The sequence below is a fragment of the Ictidomys tridecemlineatus genome, chromosome 9 (genome assembly GCF_052094955.1).
Source record: "Ictidomys tridecemlineatus isolate mIctTri1 chromosome 9, mIctTri1.hap1, whole genome shotgun sequence".
In the NCBI taxonomy this organism is placed as follows: domain Eukaryota; kingdom Metazoa; phylum Chordata; class Mammalia; order Rodentia; family Sciuridae; genus Ictidomys; species Ictidomys tridecemlineatus.
Genome location: NC_135485.1, coordinates 142,295,839 through 142,321,763, shown reverse-complemented (window position 1 = coordinate 142,321,763; position 25,925 = coordinate 142,295,839). Strand labels below are relative to the sequence as shown.

The following is a 25,925-nucleotide window of genomic DNA, read 5'->3' as shown; positions in this document are numbered from 1 at the left end:
CTATAGGTAAATAAGAAAAAAAATTAGATTACCTATATATCTAAATTTTTCTTAAGATACTAAAATAATGTGTTACATACAGTTAATTCTATAAATAAAAATCATTTTTAGGCTTCAAAGCAGTTTAAAAGTAACAGGATTTCTACGACACAAATATTTTTTCCTACAGTACTGGGCACCATAACACTCACTAAGCTACATCCCCAGTCCTTTTTATGTTTCATTCCGAGGCAGGCTCTCACTACCTCACCAAGGCTGGCCTTAAATTTACAACTCTCCTGCCTCAGTTTCTACAGGTCCTGGGATTACAGGTGTACATCACTGTACCTGTCCAGGAATAATGGTTAAACATACTTAAAAATAATTTTTAAGTGGTACTACACAAAAGTAAAGTGAGAGCTGGGGTTGTGGCTTGCTGGTAGAGCCCTTGCCTAGCATGTGAGGCACTCGGATAGAGTCTCAGCACCACATACCAATAACTAAAAATATAGGTCCATTGACAACTTAAAAAAAAAAAAAGTGAACCCCCAACAGGAGAAATATTTCAAATATTTTTGTGTGTTGCTGATCAAACAAACTAGGGCCCCACACACGTGAGGTAGGCACTTCTGCCTCGAACCCCTGGCAATATATTTCAATTTTATATCTTTAGGGAACATTCTGTTTGGTATCTCTATTCAAAATGTATGTATTTTTCAGAATTTGGTAATAAAATGATATAGAATTCTATAAGAATGTATTTATTTAAATTTGCTTTAAATTTCAATTGCTATTTTATTCTATTTTAATAAATCTGAAATTTAAAATGATTTCATGAAGAATTAAAATAGTTTTATAGGCTGGGGATGTGGCTCAAGTGGTAGCACGCTCGCCTTGCATGCGTGCGGCCCAGGTTCGATCCTCAGCACCACATACAAAGATGTTGTGTCTGCCGATAACTAAAAAATAAAATAATAAAAAATTCTCTCTCTCTCCCTCTAAAAAATAATTAATTAATTAAAAAAATAAAATAGTTTTACTAAATCAGTCCCCAGTCTACGATTCACTTAAATAGATATGTATTTTTAATCTCAATGTTACATGAAATCAGTATTAATAAAAATTCTTATGCCATTTTAAAACACTGCCATTTAAAAAAATCCTTGTTACTCATATCTTACAGAGAAATAACTAGTATTTGATGGGTTTTTTTTTTTATAAAGTGGGAAGGCAAAGTGAGTGTAATGAGTTCTCATCTTTGTAGTTAAACTGCACACTTAACTTGAGCTATTCCCAATGTCACTGTGACGTATGCCCCATTTACATCCATATATGTAAGCCCATTATGCCATTTTGCAATTCATCCATGTACCCAGCATAAGCCATGTGAGTATGTCAAAATGTGTCACTTATGTACATTATTTTTAAGTGTGCATGTAGTCGCAGGAAGGGGTTGGTACAACTCTCCTATGACAGTAAAGTTTCTATCATTTTTAATGATAGAATCTGACTTTCTACCTCAGCATTCTAGAGAAGGATATCCTCCTCCAATAAAAAGTAGATCTGGAAATAGTCTACTAGACTTGGGGGGGAATTAGCAACTTGAGATATCTAGCTTGAGACCTTCCTTTCTTCGAACCATGCAAAGAGAACAGGTCACCTTTGTTTAGATCTTTTTTTTTTTTTCCTTTAAGTTGTAGTTGGACACAATATCTTTATTTTTATCTATCTATTTTTATGTAGTGCTCAGGATTGAACCCAGGGCCTCGCATATGCTAGGCAAGAGTTCTACCACTGAGCCACAATCCCAGCCCCTTGTTTAGATCTTCTTCAAGGTCCTTGGGGCCCAAATACTGTTTTGATTATTATTTTTTTGGTAGTGCTGGGGATGGAACCCAGGTCCTCACACATGCTAGACAAGCACTCTACTCCTGAGGTATATTCCCCAGATCCCTTGTACTGTTTTGGATCGACCTCCTTGATTTTCAATCACTACCTAGAAGGCAGTCTTGACTTCTTCAAATCAACTATCAGCACTGCCCCAAGCCAAATTAGAATTTACACTGTCTCAAAAAAATACAAAGAGCTGGGGATGTGGCTCAGTGGCTAAGCACCCCTGAGTTTAACCCCCAATTCATTAATAAATAAAAAAACAAGAAAAAAAAAAGAATTTTGAGGAAAGACTACATTAATATATTGATTTTGAATTCTATGTAAGTGGAAATTATCATCCCAGGATAAACCTCTATAAACTAGAATATTTTAAAATTGATTATGAACATTTTATCTAAACATGTTCTAAAATTTAAAAACAATTTTATATGAAAGTGCTTGGCAAATTAACACCAGGTCTTTTCCATAGCTTTGAATATTCACTGAGGGTAGGGACCAGGCTACAGTTTAACACGGAAAGACAATCCCCAAGGACAGTTAGCACTTAAATAATGGTGTGTTTGGTAAAATATATCCACTTCCTAGATTGGACATTATTTATGAGGCAAAGAAAGATTTAAAGGATGAAAAATGTACATTTACAAAGTATAATAAAAGAATGAAAAAAAAAAAGAGAAACCATATGGCAATAAAGAGAAACCATAAGGCAATAAAGAATTACTTGAAACAGAAAGGCACAGTTTTAGAAAACTGATTGTTCGAAAATAACATGAAATAATTCTTAGCAATTTTTTTTTGGAGGTGGGGGAACTGGGGATTAAACTCAGGGGCACTCAACCACTGAGCCACATCCCCAACTTTATTTTGTATTTTATTTAGAGACAGAGTCTTATTGAGTTGCTTAGAATCTCACTATTGCTGAGGCTGGCTTTGAACTCTCGATCCTCCTGCCTCAGCCTCCCCAGCCACTGAGATTACAGGCGTGCGCCATGGTGCCTGGCTTAGCAATGGTTTTAACTCTGCCAACATGAGAGAGTCAAATAATTGATATAGAAAAATTTCTTTTTGAAAAAATCAATTTAGGTCCTTTCAGTTTTGAAGCTTTTTCCCAAACACCCATTATACTGTCCTCAGAAGAATAATCCAAGCAAACAACAAACAATCATTAGAAACACTTTGATAATGCCAAAGTAATTTACTCAAATAGGTGAATAGTACCTTCTTCAAAATTAATATTTTTACACTGTCGTCCTGAGTCATCCACTCGATGTTCTCTTAAAAAGAAAAATGTAAATACTGTATTTTGAAAATGATTAATACAGAAACAGTTCAGATTTAATTCTATTTTTTTACATTCTGATATAGTTTCCTTAATGACTTCTGAGTAATGAAATTACTACTGATGAATACAACCAATAAACTTAAAAAGACAGAAGTTATAATTCATATTATATTAACCATAAAATGAAAAAAAATACCCAATGCATCCAAAAGCATATGTGATCTATTTTAGTCAGTATTTTAAATTTTCAGTTATCTGAAACATTAGTTACAAATGCTTTCGGACAATTGGATAAAGCATTCTAAAGAAACAAAGTTAACAAAACATCTGTAATTTTAGAAAATTATCTCTAATATAAGAGACATACATTCCAAGCAACTTATAAATTTAAGACACTTATCCATTCATCTACTTAAAATGCTGCTTCCGTAACATATCCTTACTTAGAAACACGTAGTCAATAGGACCAAATCTTGAAAACAAATAAGATTAAATTTTTAAAAAGATCAAATCTTGAATATTCAAAGATCTTCATAATCTGTGCTCATTTATCAAGTTGTCTACTATTATAATTGCTATCACTACATACTTTAACTGATCAAAGAATGTGAACACAACTATAATAAATATCAAAAACAAAGACTACATAGGGAGAATTTTCTACCAATAATGACAAATCTTATTAAAATTTATATCTATGAAAATTTATATCATCATCTCTAATTACCTTAACACAGTGATGATCAGAATAATGTTTAAAACTCCAACGAAGGCATTAAGTAAAGCTGGTGCTGTATACATGTCTATCTGTAGCTTAATCATATCCCATGTCACGCCCTTTTCTCCAATTAGAGCAAAACAAGTCTGAAAAACTTATTCAAATAAAATGTACACAAATGAATTATTATATGGGAGGCACAGGCTTAAAGAAAAGCAAGACATTTGTCTCAGAATGGAAGTCACATTAAGGAATCATCCATCTACATCACGCATTCCCCACAGCAGCAAGAAAATTGGTTCTTGATTGGGGGGTGGCAACAACAATTCCCTTCTTCTATTGTAAAGCACATAAAAATAGATGAAGAGATGTGGCATTGAAATTTCCTGGGGGTGGAGTAACTCGGAAAAAAAAAGTCTGAAAAGACTCCTTAAGGAGACAATAATAAAAGAGTGAGAGAAACTGACGTATGTGCATCCACAAAGGACTATATCTAAGTTACCTGTCAATATCTCCTTTTTTTGCTTTTTGTTTTTGGAGGTATAGGGTGGAGGAGTGGGGAAGAGTGCTAGACATGAACCCCAGCACTTCAAGGATGCAGAGCACATGCTCTACCATGGAACCACACCCCAGCCCCAGGATCTTTTCTCAAAAAAAATTCCAATTGGAAATTTAAGTTATACAGTTTCTTCAATAAATAAATTATAAAAGTTTAATCAGTTTCATTATAACAAAGAAAACATCATATTTTAGGTCAAATATTTTAAATATCACTATTTATATACCCAAATTATATATATTTGATATAATTTAAAATTTGATCTGTGGCAAAACTGGACATCAACAGTACTGTGGTTTGCTTTCCTGTCTGAATTCTATATGAGGCTCTGTTAATCACTAGCATATAACCTTAGGGTGAGAAGGAAGTGAGATGCTCTACCTAAAGAACAGTGCCCAGCCCATAGCAAGCATTCAGTAAATGCACCACTTGTTCAGTGCTTACTACTGAAGAAGCCATCAAATCTCTTCAGGCTTCCATTTACTTATCTATAACACAAACTGTTTAAATGAGATAATCTTTCAAAACTTTGAAGGTGGTCAACAATATTCTATCTACACAAGGTATTGTGCTAATAATGAGGAGGCAGAGTGAAAAATAAGAAGACCTAGGCTATGTCCTTGTGTATTTTACAGTATAGCCTTAAGGTTCAACCCATCTACATTTGTGCTTATATTTGTTCCAGAATATTAAACCAAAATATTAGGATTCAGATAAACCTATGAATTAGACCCTATTCTGTTGAGCCTTTTTTGGCTCAAGAAAAGGAAGTAATGGGAACTGGGGGTGGGGGTGATGTGCTAATAATGATGAAGTAAACTGAGTTAAATCAAAACTGATAATAGTCATAAATGTAATCAACAGCCAAAGCATAGACCAAGAATCTGGATTTTCAATATTTTCTGGACATTAAAAATGACGGTAATCATTATACAAAATACATAAATGAAGATGTAAATTTGGTGTCAACATACCTTATGTACAGAGATATGATAAATTTTGGTATAAAGATATATTAAGAATTGTAATACAAAAAAAAGAGAGCTCATGTATAATGGCATAATTTGGCATGAAAAATATGAAATAATACGGATGAAATAATCAACAACCAGAACAGCATAATAACAAAAGAATCCAGTCCCAAATAAAGAATCATACCACATATTTCCAAGTATATGAAATTCTAGAATGGGAGAAAATAAATTATAATGACAGGGAAAGTGGAATAGTTGAAAATAAAATTGTATAACGAGCAAACTTCTGAGATAATCAATGCTTTATATTTTGGTTGAAACGAAATAATTCATATATTTGTCAAAATATCAAAGTATACTTCTAATTGGGTACATTTTATTCTATGTACATTATTTCTGAATAAAGTTGATTTCAAACAAACTGGAAAAAAAATGACTAATTTCTCTACTCAGCCAAATGAATTTGCCTTGGGGAATTATTAAAATCATATTAATTTTTTTTTATACTTAGCAAAAGGATAGAGGCTTTGGAAGAAATAGTAAACACTTTCAACCAGGCATGAGAGTGCACACCTATAATCCCAACAACTCCGGAGGTTGAGGCAGGAGGATCACAAGTTCAAGGCCAGGCTCAGCAACTTAGCAAGGCCCTAATCAACTTTTCGAGACCCTGTCTCAAAATAAAAAATAAAAAGGGCTATGGATGTGGCTCAGTGGTTAAGCAACCTGAGTTCAATCCCAATGCCCCACCCTACCCCCCCAAAATCCACAAAACGAAACACATTTTCATTTTCTTCAGCCGTAGAAAAGTCTTAAAGCTATGGGCAAAGGGTTAAAGGGTAAAGAATCTTATAACTTTCCTCAAATACTTTAGTAAAAAAAATTGTTTTCAATAAATGGAAAAATAAACTCTTGCAAAGATGTCAGATCAAACTGATTAGTTGACAAGAGTCAGAGTTAGATCCGAACCTGAATTTCCCATTTACTATCTGGGTAACCAATTTTCTTAGGCTCTCTCTGCTTTTTGCATCCTCATCTGTAAAGTGGGACAAATAGCACTTAACTTGAGAGAACTGGTGTCAAAGTAAAATGAGCCTTGCTTCACTGCCAGATCACTTGCCGAGCACACAAAAACCCTTTGGTTCAATGCCCAGCATTGCAAAAAATTAAATACAAATAAAAATTTAGTTTCCCTCATTTTGCCCATCAGCCAGGAGGTTTTATACTGGATTGTATGTATCTTTAAAACACAAAGGTTTCCCCAATTCAAATTCAAATCATGACAAGTGAAGAGCACTTACCTGGACCTAGAATAAATCCTAATGCTTGACACGTACTTGTATTGGCCATAGAACTTGTCCTTTCCTGAAGGGAAGTAGCACCAGCAATATATGATCTAACCACTGCAACATTTCCTAATAAAAGACACAATAATCCACAATAAGAGAGAATATCCTTCAATTTATAACATGGCACTTAATTTGGCTCTATGCAAAAAAAGAAATGTTGGTCAACATTATAGTCACTGCTTCCTCTTTATGATCATACAAAGCATTTAAGAAATGTTTATTGAACAAATGCATGAATTAATGGAAAACAGAATTTTTAGTAATATTAAAACACAGTTTTGAATAGATAGAAAAATGGCATTATAAAAATATCAAACTTTCTCCATTAAGCACTCAGAAAACTCTGAGTGAATGGCATACTACCATTTTTTATTTGCATCTATTTTGAGACAGAATGTTGCTCGGTTGTTCAGACTGCCCTTTACCTCTTACCTTAGCCTCCCAAGTAGCTGGAACTATAGGCATGCACCACTAGGCTTACAACTATTTTTTTTTTTTTAAGAGAGAGTGAGAGAAGAGAGAGAGAGAGAGAGAATTTTTAATATTTATTTTTTAGTTCTCGGCGGACACAACATCATTGTTGATATGTGGTGCTGAGGATCGAACCTGGGTCACACGCATGGCAGGCGAGCGTGCTACTGCTTGAGCCACATCCCCAGCCCTTACAACTATTTTTAAAGGAAAGATGTCACAAACTCTGCATGCATAGACCTGAAATATATGAAATAGGGGAAAAAATCCAATAACAATTTACCTCAAGAGTTTTACTGAGCCAGGTGTGGTAGGGCATGCCTGTAATCCCAGATGCTTAGGAGATTAATACAGGAGTATCACCAAGTTCCAGGCCAGCCTGGGCAACTTACCAAGACCCTGTCTCAAAATACAAAATATAAGAGGGACTGGGGATATAGCACAGTGATAGAGAAACCCTGGATATAATTCTCAAAACCCAAAAAAGTTTTTCTGAGCACTTACTATGTTCAAGAGACTCTGCTAGGAGCCAGAGAAGATTAAAAAGTATCATAACTATCTCTAATTGCAAAGAGCTTACCATCTGACTAGCAAGAAAGGATAAAACCATGCAAGACTATAAGAAAGTGCAAGAGAGAGATCAGAGAAAAGGAAGATCGAGGGGTAGAGTGGTGTGGGAGGGCTTCATGTAAGATGTAGAAATTAATCTGCATCTTGAAGGATAATAATGGGAACAAAGGAGAAAACCTACAGGTAATGAAACACAATGAGCAAGGCAAAGTGATAGGAAAACATATTTGCCTCTTTGTAAGAAAAGATGGGTGTGCCCAATTGTGAGATACTAGACTAAGAAGAAATAAAGCCAGGCAAGAGGGCATAAACATTAGGATGAATGTGAAGTTGACACAATTAGACATATACATACAAACATATTACCTGCTCCAAATCCCACCAATCCACGAGCGGCCAACATGTAGTATTTATTATGAGAAGCTGGAACGTGGACATATGCATAGAGGCAGTTGGCTGCCACTGAAATAAAGATGGAGATGACGAGAGGTTCTTTCCGTGGTCTATGGTTAGACCATAAACCAAATATAGGTGAAGCTACCATTTGACCAATACTAAACGAAGCAATAACCCAGCCCAAAAAACTTGCATCAGCTGTCTGATCAATCTGCAAAAAAAATAAATAAACACAATGCTTTAAGAATTGTTTACCCAAGAAAGGTAAAGTTTAAATACATTTGTCTGACCATGTAAGTCTTTCTATTAAAAAACAGAAACAATTCTAACATAGAGGTTCTGAACTCTATTACAGGAAAGAATTTAAACTTCTGACATTACAATTAAATGTGCTAACAATTCACTGTGTTAGAAACAATGAGGTGCCACCAGAAATCAAAAGCAAGTGGACAAGGCAAACTGTACTTCTGACAGAGAAGCAAGTTAAGGAACCTGGCTAGCAAGGACGCCTAGGTGGGCAGTCTGCCCTTTCATATACCTCAGACAGCACTACCTGCATTCTGATTGGAAGACTTGGGATACAATCTACACTATTGGTTTATTTTAAAATTAGGGAGAGCAAAAGGGAAGGGCTATAATTGAAGTGGCTACAATTGGATCCAATTAAGGCTACCAGACTTTCTATTTCTCACACTATATACAGCTCCCTTAAAGGGAGCTTCATTTTTTTTTTAATTTTTATGGAAATAAGTGGTGCATAAAAATCTTGTTGAAAAGATAATTATACTTTATATATAAATGTTTTATATATACATATAAAAATAATGAGGTATTCCTTAATTCTTATAAATACAATTTTTTATATTTATGCTATCCCATAAACAGACATTAGTGTGTAAATCTATTAGTACTATTTTTTACACTGGGCATAATGGGTAAAACACAAAAGCTGACAATTCTCTTATTAAAAGTATTACTAATTCTTCCTTTCAACATACAGGGTCCATTCTGCTACTTAAAGAAGGTTTAGTTTTGGTTTTGGTTTTGATGCTACTGGGAATTGAACTCAGGGTCTATGGCATGCTAGGCACATATTCTATCGATGACTTACATCCCTAGACCTAAAGAGGGTTTACTATCATGAAAAGTGAAGAGAGAACCAAATGACTAAAACTCAGAAAATACAACACTTTCAGAAAAATAGAAAACTTTCGTTTAGAAAAGGGACTGTGAAACAAATCAACATAAACAGTTACTTGGGGGAAACAAGAACCATTAAACTTTATAAAATGAATTTAAATAAATATAGAAAATCAACTTAAAAATCAACAGCTGTGTGTGATGGTACATGTCTATAATCCCAAGTACTCCAGAGGCTGAAGGATCACAAATATGCAGCAGCCTCAGCAACTTAGTAAGATCCTGTCTCAACATAAGAAATAAAAAGAACTGGGAATGTAACTCAAGGGTAAAGTGCCTTGGGTTCAATCTCCAGTCCAAATTAATTAATTAATTAATTAATTAAATAAAAATAAACTCCCAAAGTGTTGGGTACTGAAGTTCAAAACACTGTTCTCTAAAATGCAACAGTAGTGACAAAGTCAAAGTTCTAGCAATGTTAATGCTTTGCTAGGAGAACTTAGATATGAATGCGTGTGTTTCAAAGCTCCTCACCTATTATCGTGCAGATTATTGCTTAAATGTAACAAAAACTTAAGATAGGCAATAGGGATACAAAAAAGAATAAACACAGTCCCTACCATTAAGGAGTGTCCCAACTAGGTTCTACTTAGCTCCATTTGAAAAATCCTGAGTAGCTGAGAAAATAAATAATATGCTTTAATATATTATTTATATTATAATATAATGTATTTGGATTTTTTGTTTGTTTTTGTCTTCATACCAGGCAATAAACCCAGAGGCATTTAACCACTAAGTCATATCTTTAGTCCATTTTTTAGTTTTAATTTTGTGACAGGGTCTTGCTAAGTTGCTTAGGGCTTCACTAAATTGCTGAGGCTGGCTTTGAACTTGTGATCCTCCTGCCTTCACCTCCAGCACCTGTCTGGGATTACAGGTGGGCACCATCAAGCCTAGACACTTTAATTCTGTATCAGTCAGGTGGGGATAACCTCCTCCAGAGTTTTTATAAAAATTATTTGAGCCAACATATGTACAGTGCTTAGGAGCAGGTCACTATATTACATGTACTTAGTGACTTACCTATACAATATAAGGACAAATATTTCTTAATGTTTTCTTTTAATAATATGCCAGTTTTATTATCATGCTATATTATCATAACTCATCAACTCCCTGACACAATAAAATAAGCTATCACTCTAATTCATAATTTGTGTTCTAAGAATGTGTCTTTCTAGAGGTCATCCCCACCTTTGGGCAACACTTCACTGATGCCTGTCTGTCACCAGGGGCCAGGAGATACATATTCAGAATAGAACCAAATTCTTTTGGAAAATTTGCTGCTTTTTGTTTATTTGTTTTGTGGGAGAAAAGTTTAGTCTAGCTTTTATCTTTCTGACAGATGATAAGCTAGATAATATTTTGCACACACTATCTTAAAAGCAAGATATCTTGCAACATACTATCATGAAATAATTAGTATCCTGAAATTCAGAAAATGTCTGCCATTTTCTAGCTGTGTGACCTTGGACAAAGAACTTGTCTTCTCAGCCCAAATTCTTCACTTGTCAAATAGGACTAACAGTAACTACCTCCCAGGGTTGCTCTGAAGTTCAAGGATGATGTAGATAAATCTTAGTACTTTCCAAATTGGCTACACCAATTTGCAGCCCCACCAACACTGTATGAGTGTGTGTTTTCCCCACATCCTAGCCAACACTTATTGTTGTTTGTCTTCATAATAGCTGCCATTCTGACTAGAGTGAGATGATATCTTAGAGTAGTTTTGATTTGCATTTCTCTAATTGCTAGCGATGATGAACTTTCATATATTTGTTGACTGACTGTATACCATCTTCTGAAAAGTGTCTGTTCAGGTCCTTGGCCTACTTATTGATTGGGTTATTTGGTTTTTTTGGTGCTTAGCTTTTTTAGTTCTTTATATATCCTAGAGGTTAGTGCTCTATCTGATGTGTGAGGGGTAAAGATTTGCTCCCAAGATGTAGGCTCTCTATTCACGTCACTGATTGTTTCTTTTGCTGAGAAGAAATTTTTTAGTTTCAGTCCGTCCCATTTGTTGATTCTTGATTTTAATTTTTGCGACTGCTGGTGGGACTGCAAATTGGTGCAGCCAATTATGAAAAGCAGTATGGAGATTTATTGGAAAACTGGGAATGGAACCACCATTTGATCTAGCTATCCCTCTCCTCAGTCTATACCCAAAGGACTTAAAAATAGCATAATACATGGATACAGCCATATCAATGTTTATAGCAGCACAATTCACAATAGCTAAACTGTGGAACCCACCCAGATGCCCTTCAATAGATGAATGGATAAAAAAATATATGGCATATATACACAATGGGATATTACTCAGCAATAAGAGAGAATAAAATCATGGCATTTGCAGGTAAATAGATGGAGTTAGAGAAGATACTACTACTGAGTGAAGTTAGCCAATCCCAAAAAACCAAATGCTGAATATTTTCTCTGATATAAGGAGGCTGATTCATAGTGGGGTAGGGAGGGAGAGCATGGGAGGAATAGACAAACTCTAGATAGGGCAGGGGGTGGGGAGGGGATATGGGATTAGAAATGATGGTGAAATGTGATGGACTTATTACCCAAAGCACATGTAGAAAGACACAAATTGGTGTGAATATATTTTGTATACAACCAGAGATATGAAAAAAGGAGCTCTATATGTGTAATAAGAATTATAATGCATTCCGATGTCATACATAAATTTTAAAAATTAATTTTAAAAAGGCTTAGTATTATACCTGGTACACAGGAAGTCCTCAATATCATTATGAAATTTCTTGATTAAATTGATACAGTTTTGGGCAGAAGTTACATTTGTATTGCCAAAGGACTAGTTATCAGCTCACAAACTCAATAAATTTACATTTAAAAGCTGTCAAATGTCTACAGAAAGACTTGTAACTTTTCAAAATTCAACTTATTATTCAGAATATGCAGAATCATTACAAACAATCTTCTTCTGAGACTTTTGCAGGTTAAAAAGACTAGATAAGGGACTGGGGTTGTAGCTCAGTGGTAAAACATTTGCCTGGCATGTGTGAGGCCCTGGGTTTAAGCCTCAGCACCACAAAAAAAGTAAATAAAATAAAGGTATTATGTCCATCTACAATAAAAAAAAAAAAAGACTAGATAAAAGAAATGTAATTTTAGCAAAGAAATAGTTGCTTCTAATTTGTTAAATATCCTGTTTAAATTCCAATGACTCTGCCAATATGGAAAGAATGCTTTGTGTCATGATAATAATTTTTTTTTATATAACATAACTTTTAAAATTAACTTCCAAGGATCTGAGGATATGGGTCAGTGGTGGAGGGCTTGCAAGTACATGCAAGGCCCCTGGTTCAATTCCTAATACTACAAAAGAAATGTATGCTACATTTGTCACAGATTATGAACCAATACTGATAATTAGTATTAACGAAAGTCTGTGCTTTATTCAAATTTTCCCAAATCTTACCTAATGACCTTTTTCTGTTCTAAGATCTCACCTGGATACCACATTATATTTAGTCCTCATGGTTTTGTAAATACATATTTATTTTTTAGCTGTAATTAGACACAATACCTTTCTATTTTATTTATTTATTTTTATGTGGTGCTGAGAATTGAACTCAGGGCCTCACACATGCTAGGCAAGCACTCTACTGCTGAGCCACAACCCTAGCCCCAAGTCCTCATGTTTTTTTAGATTCCTCTGAGCTGTGACAGTTTCTCAGACTCTCCTTATTTTTTATGAATGATTTGTCTGATGTTTTCCTCATGATTAGAACAGTGTTATGAGCCTTTTTATGATATCCTTCAATGGTACACACCACCATACAATGGAATAGCATTCCATTATACAAATGTACACATGTTGCTTCTCTACTCATTGCTTTAAGTATCTGTTGTATACTTCAGCTTTTGGCAATTATAAATAAAGTTACTACAAACATTAGTATGCAGATTTTTGTGTGAACATAAATTTTCAAATCACTTAGTTAAATATCTGGAAGCATAACTGCTAGATGCTACACTAAAACTATATTTAAGTTTTTTAAGAAACTCCCAAGTGGCTGTATCATTTTGCATTCCCACCTGGAACACATGATAAATCATATTCTCTCTCTCTCTCTCTCTCTCTCTCTCTCTCTCTCTCTTTCCTTTTTTTGGGGGAGGGGAGGGGGGTGGGGGGGGGAGTGATACTAGGTAGGGATTCAACTCAGGTGCTTTACCTTTGAGCTACCTTCCCAGACCCATTTTTTATTTTATTTTGAGACAGGGTCTCACTGAAAAGTATACTGAATAAGCATAGACTTTTTCCCCTAGTTATTATTCTCTAAATAATAGAATTTAACCTTCTCAAGTTTTCTATATTTATGTTTTAAATATTTTTGTAGTTCTCAATGGACCTTTATTTTATTTATTGATATGTGACACTGAGAATCGAACTCAGTGCCTCACACATGCCAGGAAAGCACTCTGCCACTGAGCCACAACCCCAGCCCTCTATGTTTATTTTTAATATGATGCTTTATAAATTTTTTTAAATTTTTATTATTGGTTGTTCAAAACATTAAATAGTTCTTGACATATCATATTTCATACATTTGATTCAAGTGGGTTATGAACTCCCATTTTTACCCCGTATACAGAATGCAGAATCACATTGGTTTATGCTTTATAAATTAATAACAAAATCTATTACACATAAAAATAATAGAGTTTAACAAACATTTACATTGCATTTACACTTTATTAGATATAATCTAGGAATAAATAAAGTCTCTGGAGAATGTGAAGAGATTACACGTAAATTTTACTTAAATAAATCATTTTACTTAAGGGATTTGAGCAGCCATAATAAATTTTTGTATCCTGGGGTAGGAAGTCCTAGATATCAATATCCCAAGAAAACCAAGGGAATACTGCATATTATCTATTCTATTCATAATGCTGCCCAACAATCCAGATTAATTCCAAGGGAAAAATATGAAATTATCCCTCAGGAATATCAATTGTATATTTTGTGCATTAAGACTATGTCCAGCTATAATCCTGTCTTCTTAGTATAGCATCCATTTTACTCCAAATGTGTTCTGGTTTGCCCAAAACATATTCTGTTACTTTACTTACAAGGCTCGTTTGAGGAACTATGTTCTAAAGTTATTCTAGTAGAGATTAAACTACAGAATACTAAAGAGCCACTCTAGAAAATGTTCAACTACTTAAAACTTACTACTACTACAGTTACTTATGGAAAGAACAGATAGAAATGTACAAACCTTTTGGAGATAGGGCCATATTGACATTATCACAATAGAAAACCCTGTAAAGAGGCAAACCTGGTTATTTACAATTATAACAATTTAATCACTATTACAGATATAATTTTTGGAACTACAGCATAGATTTTAAAATATCATTCTAAACCTATAAATTTGTACACACAAATGCGTAATTTATCAAAAAGTGTCATTTTTAATTATTGAAAGGAAAATGAATACTAAAGACTGAAAAAAACAGAATCATAGTACATGCCCATATTAAGACAATAAAAGCAGAGAACCTATTTCTCCTCATTCATGTAGTCTCATTTCTAAATAGACATTACTAAAAGCTTTAAGTGTTTATAGTAGACATAAATAGAGAAAAGGCCACATTGTTAGACAGGAAGTGGCAGGCTTTTAGCCTGTGTTCTTTGGGATAGAGAATTCACTGTAAGGGAAGACTAGGAAAAAGGAAAATGGTCACATACAGGGAGTACTGGCTATAAAGAACCAAGATTATTCATGATGTACATATCTTTTAAAAATTCACTATCACTACAAGCCTTTACTGCTTAAGAACTTCAGTGATAAAATACCAATGCTATTTATCAATTTTACTTGTTTGTTTCTCTCTCTGTATATGTGTGTGTGTTGCTAGAGATCAAATCCAGGGACTCACACAAGTACTCCACCACTGAGTTATAAAAAGTAATATAAAGATAAAAAGTAATATAGTTTGAGCAGCCTTATTTGTCAATTTTAAAGGTTAACCAAATCCAATCATAAATTCTAGAAAGCCTATTTGTAAAAAAGTTTAACTGAGATATAATTCACACACTATACAATTCATCCATTTAAAGTACACATTGGGTAGGCGAGTGGTGCAAGCCTGCAATCCCAGAAACTCAGGAAGCTGAGGCAGGAGGATGGCAAGTTTGAGGAAAGCCTTAGCAACTTAGCAAGAACTTTAACAATTCAGTGAAACCCTGTCTCTAAATAAATAAATAAATGAAAGGTCTCAGGATGAAGTTCAGTGATAAAGGACCCCTGGGGTTAAATTCCAAGTACCAAAGGTAAATAAATAAAAAGTGTTATTATCCAATCTGGCAAATGAGAAAAAAACAGGAATATTCCAAAAAAAAGTCTAGTAGAATGACCTACATTAAATTTATCTTCTAAAAGAAACCACTTGTAAAATCAATGCCTACAGATTTAAAGAATCTAAACTTGGAAAAAAATTCTCTAAACATTTCACAATATTGGTAATTCTTATATTTCCTCATCCTTTTAATTCCCCAGTACTGGGAATTAAACCCAGGGGTGTTCTACCACTGAGCTACATCCCCAGCCCTTTATTTTTATTTTGAGACCAGATCTTGCTCAGTTGCCCAGGCTGGCCTCGAACTTGTGATCCTCCTGTCTCAGCCTCTTGAGTCACTGGGATTACAGGTGTATGTATCAGCCCTCTTATTTTTAATATGGTTATAGATATTGATATTCTGAAAAGATTTCCTTATAAAATTTTACTTCTAAGTAACTATATATTTATAAATAATGATACTACATTAAAATTCATTAAGCAACACCAATTAATATTCTCATACTTTACTATTTGTATGTTATGGCAATGAGAAAACTAAATTAAGGCTCAAAGACAACAACCACATAAATAAAAAAAAAACAGTTAAACTAAACTACATCAAAATTTAATGACGCTTCATTCACGTAGTTGAAGCTTTTCAGGAGGGTGGGAGGTTGGGTGGGAGAACGATTTGAGGCCAGGAGTTCAAGTGGGAGTTAACAAGTATAAAGTTTCAATTTTATAGGATGAGTATATTTTATAGATTGGTTACATAACAATATGAATAAGATATGCTTAAACCACCGAACTCAGATGGTTTAAGATGATAATTTTTATGTTATGTATTTTTCACACCCTAACAGGTAATTTTAAAATATTAAATGAGGTAAAAATTAATTTTGAATTTTTAAAATTTTTATAATGTATAATACTTACCTACACTGCTGAGAAACATAGTAAGATACAGAATCCTAATAGATCTCCATCGGCTCTTATAATGCTCTTCAGTTTCTATAATGTTCCATTCTCTAAATGTAAAGGATAAAAAGTAATATAGTTTGAGCATCCTAAATCTGAAAACCCAAAATCCAAAATCTCTAAAATCTGAGACTTTTTGAGCATGAACACAACACCAAAGTGGAAAATTTTACACATAAACCCCACATGATAGGTCATAGTCAAAACATAAACACACTAAAAATACTGTATAAAATTACCTTTGCATATTCCAAAATCTGGAAAAATCTAAAACCTGAAGCATTTCAGATAAATCTATACAAATTGAATATCCTTCTCATTATGAGCAGATCTTTATGTGTTAATAATTTTCTCTTGCTTTAAGTTTGCAAATGGTATGACAGAGATGTAATTTACAAATACATTTACAAAAATTTAGAAAAAAAGTTTTCTGCTGTACTAATCATATAAATGAGCAAATTTTAAAAATTTCCATGGATCATATGTAGAAAAAGTATAATTTACCCTTTATTGTATACAGATACTTAGAAGACAGAAGATAGCTTTAAAAGGCAAAACATTTGCACACCGACTATTTTGCTATTGTTGGCATATACAAATCACAAGGGGACGTAGGTTAATAGCAGTACTGTATTTGCCAAAAAACTCTGAATTCATTATTGAAGAACAAAACAGAATCCATATTCTAAGAGGACAGGAGAAATGTGTGCTCACTGAGGGAACAGTATAATGATTTAACATCTACAGAAATAAGAAAAAAGAAACTGATTCTATAAAGATATGATCAATCAGGACAGAAGCCCCAGTAATATTGTTTTTTACAGAGACTGAAATTGCAAAGAAAACTTGGAAGCACCTATAGCATTTTAGGTTACTCTAAGAGAGAAATAGCAAACTATATTCTGTAGGCCAAATCTAGCCCACCACCTTTTCTGTATGACTTACAAGGTAAGAATACTTTTTACACATGGATTTTTTTTTATCAATTTAATGTCTGAAAACACTAATTTTGAACTCCAATTAAGGAAATGTCATTCTCTTAAAATGCTATTCCTCTCATTAATAGACCAATGTTACAAAATATTTTATTCACTTATTATTATATTTAAAATTTTTTACCAAAAACTTTTGTAGAATTTGTTTTTTTGTTAGTATTTATCCTTATATTCTTGACTTTTACTTTAGGCCTGATAAAGCCTAAAATACTTCCATCTGGGCCTTCCCAGAAAAAGTTTATCCATCACTGTTCTCCTTAATGAAGGAGGTCCATTGGGAAGCACTGGAAACTCAAGAAAGGAATTGGAAACTAACCCCTCCATGTCAGAAAAATTATAACCAACCTTGTTAGACAACAAGGACTATGCTAACCAGACTCATGTCTGTGCCAGATAGTCAGATTGAACAAGGCCTGACAGGTTCAATTTGTTAAGGAATCAAATTATGTTTTTAAAGATAGTATATTTATTGAATTATTCTCAAAATATTCTTTTTATTTTTAAAATGTTAAATCTTAGCAGGCCACAGTGGTGCATGCTTAAAATCTCAAGGACTTGGGAGGATGAGGCAGGAGGATCTCAAGTTTGAGGACAGCCTAGGCAAACTATTGCAAATGTAATTCAAAAATAAAAAAAGAAAGGGGCTGAGGATACAGCTCAGTAGTAAAGCACTCCATGTTCAATTCCCAATACCATAAATACATTGCTAACTCTAGAACCTCAAACTGAAGAACTGTTAATGAAGAGAACTTTGAATTAGATGGACCCTAATGAGCATCAGACAATCACTTGGATGAAATCAAAGGTAAGGAAAAAAAATCTATTTTTAAATAGGCTTATTTGGACAGAGTCATAGAATGTGCAATATACCATAAGAACACATTGCTATTGTTGAGTTATGGTTAAATGTTGAGTTATGACTCAAGGAGCAATCTGTTTGGAAAACAGACAAAAAAAAAAAAAAAACAACAAGAAGCAAAAGTGATTCTGAGAAACTCAAATGCCACAAAGTCCACGCACTCAAACATGCACTTGACTAACAGAAAGATCTTTAGCCCCAAATCAGAGGAAGTACACAATTCTATTAAGCATAGATACCTGGTTTTCAAAGCCACAGCAAACTAGAAGCCCTCAAATAAAACTAGAGAGAAGGGAGGTTGCTGAGAGCAACAAAAACAGGGGTTGTTGACCAATTACACAAATGAGATGAGGGATATTCCACGAGTAACAAAATAGACAGAAAAACAGAAAAACTAGAAAGCTGACATAAATAATCTTAAAAAGTATAGCAGTATGGAATAAATTAGTAAGCAGTTTATTGAAACCCAAATGCCTTCACAGACCTACAGGACATCATTGTATTAAAACATATTTCAATGCTGATATTCATTTTAATGATCTCAAGATAAAATCAAGTAAGATAAAACTGCATTTCATATGCTCTGTTTAGTAAATAGAGAACTGGAGGGTTTCAATAAAAGAGATTAAAATATTTGGTGCTGAAGAAGAATTAAATGAGCAAAAATCAAAATTTAGACAGCTTAAGTCTGTATATTTATTAATTTACTTAACAAAATAATTATGTTTTGAATGAAACAATACTGTTTTATTATTTAAATAATACTATTTAATTCTGTTTTCCTAAAGGCAAAAATACATACTTAACTCTGCAATTTGACAGAAAGTATAAACACTTCTGAATAGCAAGAATTATAAGAATCAAAATACTAACACACGGGTTGTGGTTCAGTGGTAGAGCGTATGCCTAGCATTCGTGAGGCACTGGATTCGATTCTCAACACCCCATACAAATAAATATAAATAATTTTTAAAAAATACTAGCCCGTTATCCCTTAAATATGTAAACATGGGTTTTCATCCGTACATTTGGCGTAGGACAAAAGGGGAGCCCACATATTTGCTAAGAAAGTATCAAGAAGTTATCAGACTATTAAATGAGTCAATACTAAGACCAGTATCTTCAAGTGTGGATTAAAACCATCATTTTGTGAAATGTGAAAGTGATCAGTTCTAACTGGCCATCACAGCGCTGCGATTTGGCCATTGCAACTTTACTGCAGTTAAAAGTCAGAGAGGCAGCTCGGGTTTCTCATACATTCTGTATCAAACTCGAACAAAAGAGGAGTCGAGTAGACAAGAAAAAGCTCTCAGGCACGAGTGCCTGACATAGGGTTGTCGAGAGCCTCCTGGAGCCCCCGGTAGTCTAGATGTCACCCGCACAAGGACACTTACCTAGCAGTGGGAGAGAGTCTCGCCCAGGAACAAACGCCAACTCCTGCAACCAGCTGCGGTGACCTCTAACCCTCGTCTGCTCTCGGTCGGCACGGGCTCTCCCTCCCCGCCCCTCCCGGGTGCGCCTAGGGGCGCCCTAGCCTGCCGACCCCGGACGGCCACTCCCCACTATTCTCAAATAAACGCATGTTTTCTGCAGCGCCTTCTTTCTGGGTTTCGTGCTAGGTCGTAAACCCGAACCCCAGGCTGGCCGCGCCGCGGTCTGACGCCCTTCCCCGGGCTCCGGCCGAGCCGGCTCCCCAGTCAGCGAGGGCGCGGCCCCGGGAGGTAACAGCGGGCCTCCACAGCGGGAGGGTGAGAGGTCCTCCCAGCTCACCTGCTTCCGGATGGGTAGTCCCCTAAGAGCGGCTCCCGTTCAGAATCCTCGCCCGGGCTCGCCATAGTTACGGCCCCCACACCGAGGCGCGCGGCCAGCTCCCGCGACACCTGACCCCCCGGGTTCAAACCCGGAGCTGGCCAAACAACCTTGCCAATGCGCGTGCGCTCCTGGTGCCGGAAGTAGGCGGGGCGCCAGCGCTCGGAGGCGGGGAGAAGGGGTGGGGCTTCGCGTCGTCGGCCTCCTGCCCGCGTCTGCACTCGCCAGCTTCCCCGCCTCGAGGGGTAGAGCCGGGGAGAGCGGGCGTGGGTCCAGGCACCGCCCAGCCTGGCTCGAGCTCCTCCCTCCCCGCGCCGCCTGCGGGTGCCACCGCCACTATTCCTGGAGAGCCTTCGGTCGGTGGGGCTGTGGGGCTGGCAAAGGAGTCCCGGGAGCGGCGGCGGCGCCAGGACGCTCGGCCAGCGAACCGTGGGCTTCGCCCGGCGGCCAGTAAGTAGTCGGCCGAGGCCGAGTCCCGCGCCTCTCGGCGCGCCGCCTACGTGCGGAGCCGCAGGGACGCCAGGCGCTGCGCGAAGCTGGGGCGCGGCGGGCGAGACCCGGCCGGGGCGGGCGCGCGGCGACGGCGGCGAGGAGGGAGGCCGAGGTGCGGACCCCTCGTCCCCAGCTGCCCTGCTGGGAAGGCGCCTTGCCCAGGGCTGGCGAGGGCCGAGGCCGAAGGGGGCGTCTCGCCGCGGTCCCGCGGAAGTCCCGCGGACTAGGGGCCTTTCGAGGTGCCACTCAGCAGGGCCCGCTCCGCTCGGGTCGCTGGGGTTTGGGAAAGTGCTGAGCAACGAAAGGCTCCTTATCACCAAGAAGATGGCATTTTTAGGAAATACGGGTGTTCTCACTACATCTAGATGCTATTTCCTTCCCGGTCTTTACGTATTAACATCTTATTCCTACAACTAGGCCTGTAGGCTAATTGGTTGCAGTAGCCCTTGTTTGTCCCGTAAATTAACATTTTATTAGAACTAGTGATTTCATTTGATCACAACTAGCCTATGAGATGGGAAAAGCAAACAAATTTTCTATTGTATGGAGCACTAAAGGTCCAGAGAAGAGACTTTCCCGCAGTCGCTCAATGTGGAAGTGGAGCTCACTCGGTCCATTTCACTTAATTTTTTAAAAAATTATTTTGGTTGTAGATGGACACAATACCTTTATGTTATTCATTCATTTTTGTGCGTTGCTGAGGATACAACCCAGTATTTCACACATGCTGAACAAGCGCTGTGACCACAGAGCTACCCCCCAGCCCCTCAACTAATGTTTATAAGCTCACACTCTGTGTCAGATTCCACATGTTATGTGTGGCATTGCCATCATTTCTGAGCTTTGCCTCATTTGGGAACTTCTGGGTACATTCCACTGGTGAATAGCTAAACTTGAAGTGTCTTCTATTCAGAATCATCTGAATCTAGACCTGATTAGTTGGTACTTGTTTGGTTCGGTCTTGCAAATTCATTTATAATAGCTGTAATTAGTTCCAACAAAATTCATAGGTAGGAAGTTAAGCATTTTCTAGCCATGTTTTTTCACTGTCATCCATCATTGCCTTTCTTTAAAAAAATTATTAATTATTGATGGACCTTTATTCATTTATGTGTTTATTTGTGCTGAGAATTGAACCCAGTGCCTCACACATGCTAGGCAAGCAAGCTACCACTGAGCCACAGCCCCAGCCCCATCATTGCCTTTTTTAATCCCTGGAGGCTAGGGCAGTGTATGGCACATATGTAGTGGACAAAGGAACTTTTTGCCAGTATTGCACTTATCAGAAAGTTTGCTACAGGTATGTAAGCTGAAGGAATGCTTGTTGAATTACCTTACTTCATTCCTACACCCGCACATACATAACCTGCTAAAGTGGGAATTTTCTCAAATAGACAAAAATTGAAGGTAGGGAGATTAAGTTAATTTGCCTAGGGTCACACAGCTAGTAACCAACAGTTTAAATGAGAAAAAAACAGCCTTTCTGACTATAAAGCCTGTACTCCTCACTATCATGCTTCCTGTGAAAAGAACAAGAAGTATCTTTTCTCATGTCTTTTAAAATGTCAAAACATATTCAATTTTTATGTTAATAAAATAATTTGCTATTATACATTAGGCCAAGTATCACTTAAGTGACTTACTCAAGGTCACACAGCTAGTGGATTGACCCAGGTATTCTGCTCCTTTCCATTGCTGTGTCCAAGAGATGACTTCAGACCACAAAAACACATGCAATGAGTACTTGCAGGACTGGCAAAATCTAAATAAGCTCTAAGTATCTTTTAGGAACACACAGCATTCTTTTTCTTCCTGGTACTGGAGATTGAACTCAGGGTGCCACCACCGAGCTACATCCCCAGCCATTTAAAAAATTAGGGCTGTGTTTAAATACTTAGGTATGAAAGTGACAGGAGATAAGAGTACTAGATGATATGATAGACCGGGAGTGCCACCTTAGCAATAAAGCTCAGTTCTAAAAAAGGCATTTCAATCCTTGGCACAGTACTAGAACTTCTGTTTTTGTTTCATTTTGTTTTTCCCTTCCACAATGGCTATTTAAAAACATAGATGCCAGTTGTTTCAGTTTGCCCTGATACCTAACTTGAAAACAGTGGGTCTCACTAAATAGCCCAGGCTGGCCTTAAACTTGTGATGCTCCTGCCTCAACCACTCAAGAAGTTGGGATTATAGGAGTATCTGGAATTACAAGCATGTCCCACCTCACCTTGGCTAAGTATACAGTTAAAAAAAACTTTTAGCCCTTTGGAAAAAGGAGATTAGATTATTTCCTCAAAGTTTCACATGAGGTTATGAAATAATCCACTTAGTATATTTCCTTAGATGACCCTTCAAAATAGATAGCCACCCACCTCCTAAACAAACCTTCTATTTTCCTAATTTTCTCCAGTGTAAGGTTAAAAATGATTAAACATGTTACACAATGGTAGTAGATTTTTTGGGTTGGAAGAGGGGGAGTTTTTGGTGGTGGTGCTGGGGAGTGAACCCAGGATCCTGTGCATGCAAAGCAAGCATTCTACCAACTGAGCTATATCCCTGGGCCCCTGTAGTAGATTTTTAACATTGGATATCTAAGGTATCTAAAGCCCTTCTTAGCTACTTAATCTTGTATAGAAAAAAGGTGATTTAAAAGTGAAATTACAAAATTAAAAATTAGGTGTCTTTTTGGAGGGTGGGAATAAATTTTTTGTGCATGGTGTTGGTTTTTAAAGTATTTATGCCTTTGAGGTACGTATGTAACACATAAACAACATGAGGATAAAAGTCCTGCAGAAATTAGGGCTGTTTAAATACTTAGGTATGAAAGTGACAGGAGATAAGAGTACTAGATGGCATGATAGACCAGGAGTGCTACCTTAGCAATAAAGCTCATTTCTAGGAAAGGAATTTCATTCCTTGGCACAGTACTAGAACTTCTATTTTTGTTTCACTTTGTTTTTCCTTTTCACAATGGCTATTTAAAAACATAGATGGCAGTTGTGTCAGTTTGGCTTGATAAATAACTTGAAAATAGTGGGTTCTGTTTCTGCCGAAACTCATTGGTGTTAGTCCAGCTAGTGTCAGGGCTTTTAGTGTCTGGCGTGGTTCCAGATGGTGCCTCCTTCTGGTAAATTGGAGTTATCTTTACTCTGAGCTTGGGTTATTATCTGCTCATGGTGATACTGGATACCCTGAGTACAGCCAGCCCTGCCTAAAAAGACCTGCATAATTAGAGGGTCAGAAAAGCCTGGCATTTTATATTTTGGGGGCTGAAATAGAATTTAAGATTTATATAATTCCAAACCCAAGAACCACACCTGGGTAAAAACGATTTTTTTAAATCATTTTCTTTTCACTAAAATAAAACATCTAGGCTGGAATTGTGGCTCAGTGGAGTGCTTACCTGGCATGCGTGAGGCACTGGGTTCTAGCCTCAGCACCACATAAAATAAAATAAAGATATTGTGTCCACCTATAACTAGAAAATAAATATTAAAAAAAAAAAAGATCCATGAGAGCAGGAAAGTGCTTTGATCATCCTTGTAACACAGGGCCTAAAATAATGACCGGCATTATTTCTTAAGCACTTAAGAAGAAAATATTTGTTGAAAGGAAAAAGTAAGCAATACTTTCTTAATAGTTCAGAAACTTAAATTTTTATTAAGCCATCCACGATGATTTAGCTCTGGTGAATTGAGGATAACTTATAGGAATCTAGTAACCGGAATACCAGTTTATGTGTATTATGCCATAGATATGAACAATATAAACAAAGCTGTATATGCAGTGCTGGTTTTTTTTCTAACATTATGTCAACACCAAATTTTTATCAAGAGTAATTGAATAACATGAAACTAGAGAGTGAATAATAGTGTTAAAATAATACTGTACTCTAGCTATACTTTGGATTTGCCTGATAAGTACATCATCAAGTAAACATTTGTGAGATGGTATGAATGATTTGGTTTGCTGGTCCAGTCCTAAAAACAACCAATTGCCAGCCCAGTTGACAGTGGGGTAGATTGCACACCTGGGCAGACAAAAAACATTAACTTGAAGTTTGTTAAAAATTAAATATATATATGTGTGTGCTTATATGCATATATATGTGCGTGTGTGTGTATGCAGACAGCAGTGATGTTCACAAAAAAACATACAAAATGATAAGTACTTAATAAAGTTCACTGATTGAAATGTAAATTTCCATTTTCCATTTATCTAAGTAGAATAAATTCTGAACCTAAATCAGGTTATACACACAAATTAAAACCACACCTTTCAGATGGAGGTGAGTATAAAATAATCTTTAGAAATAATTGAAAAGAGACAGGTAAATGGTAGGCAGGTAGTAGCACAGATTAGTACTTGTCCTTCATTGTGTTATACAAGAGGAGTAGTTATAGTGTGGTACTTAGATCTTGAGCTTTGTGTAGGAGTTAGATTATGGCTATTTTCTACTGACTGTGACATTTGTTTCCTCCTCCCTGTAACCCAATCTTTGGGAGGTTTAAAAGAGAAAGTGTATGTGTTGTAGTTTTTAAAATAGTACCTGGCTGATAATATAATACTATGTAAGTATTATCTGCTACTATTTATATCCAATAAATATCAGGTACCTGTCAGTCAATGAGCAGAGGATAGGGAGCTCTTGCCCTAGCAGAATGCAGCTTTATGAAGGTTGCAGCTTTTCATTTTCTCCACTTCTGTTCTCATTTTTTTCCAAATCTCATGCCTTCTTTCAAAGGAATAAATTCAAGGATTTACTCTAAATTTTGAATTTCACCTCATCAAAGAAGTAGTTAGAAAATTGACCTGCTATTTGCATTTTTTTTTAAATTTAAAGTCATTTTAAATTTTTCTCCTAGATGCTGTTTGCTACTAATGGGGGTGAGCAAGTTAGATGTTCTATACCGGAGGCTTCTCCTCACAAAACTTTTTATCAGAGGATGGGGAAGACCAGAAGATCTCAAAAGGTAATCTGTTTTTTTTTCCTCCTTGAATACTTATTTTAAGTTTGTTGCTTTAGTAACATTTACATTTTTACTTCAATTTTAAAATCCTTTACGCTCAAAAATGAACT

The 25,925-nt window shown here is 36.2% G+C and overlaps 2 protein-coding genes across 11 annotated transcripts in view; one reads left to right on the top strand and one right to left on the bottom strand.

The window, feature by feature from the left end:
• Nucleotides 1-25,925, bottom strand: part of Mfsd8 (major facilitator superfamily domain containing 8) — an 88,980-nt gene that overhangs the window by 12,703 nt on the left and 50,352 nt on the right. For 2 of the 7 annotated variants that reach the window (XM_005335500.5, XM_040293311.2), the window contains exons 1-7: nucleotides 20,315-20,500; nucleotides 16,649-16,740; nucleotides 14,647-14,690; nucleotides 8,162-8,402; nucleotides 6,707-6,820; nucleotides 3,882-4,026; nucleotides 3,091-3,146 (exon numbers count right to left, since the gene is read on the bottom strand). In XM_005335500.5, coding sequence (XP_005335557.1) covers nucleotides 3,091-3,146; nucleotides 3,882-4,026; nucleotides 6,707-6,820; nucleotides 8,162-8,402; nucleotides 14,647-14,690; nucleotides 16,649-16,740; nucleotides 20,315-20,379 — 757 coding nt within the window. In that variant the 5' untranslated portion in view covers nucleotides 20,380-20,500. Of the gene's footprint in view, nucleotides 1-3,090; nucleotides 3,147-3,881; nucleotides 4,027-6,706; nucleotides 6,821-8,161; nucleotides 8,403-9,951; nucleotides 10,009-14,646; nucleotides 14,691-16,648; nucleotides 16,741-19,938; nucleotides 20,207-20,314; nucleotides 20,502-25,925 lie in introns of those variants that run through there. The other 5 variants (XM_013362966.4, XM_078020707.1, XM_078020708.1 and 2 more) reach the window with 4 other exon arrangements.
• The window catches only part of Abhd18 (abhydrolase domain containing 18), a 40,018-nt gene continuing 34,642 nt past the window's right edge, over nucleotides 20,550-25,925 (top strand). For 2 of the 4 annotated variants that reach the window (XM_078020712.1, XM_078020710.1), the window contains exons 1-2: nucleotides 20,550-20,803; nucleotides 25,711-25,818. In XM_078020712.1, the coding sequence (XP_077876838.1) occupies nucleotides 25,727-25,818 (92 nt within the window). In that variant the 5' untranslated portion in view covers nucleotides 20,550-20,803; nucleotides 25,711-25,726. The remainder of the gene's footprint in view (nucleotides 20,804-25,710; nucleotides 25,819-25,925) is intronic. The other 2 variants (XM_078020711.1, XM_078020709.1) reach the window with 2 other exon arrangements.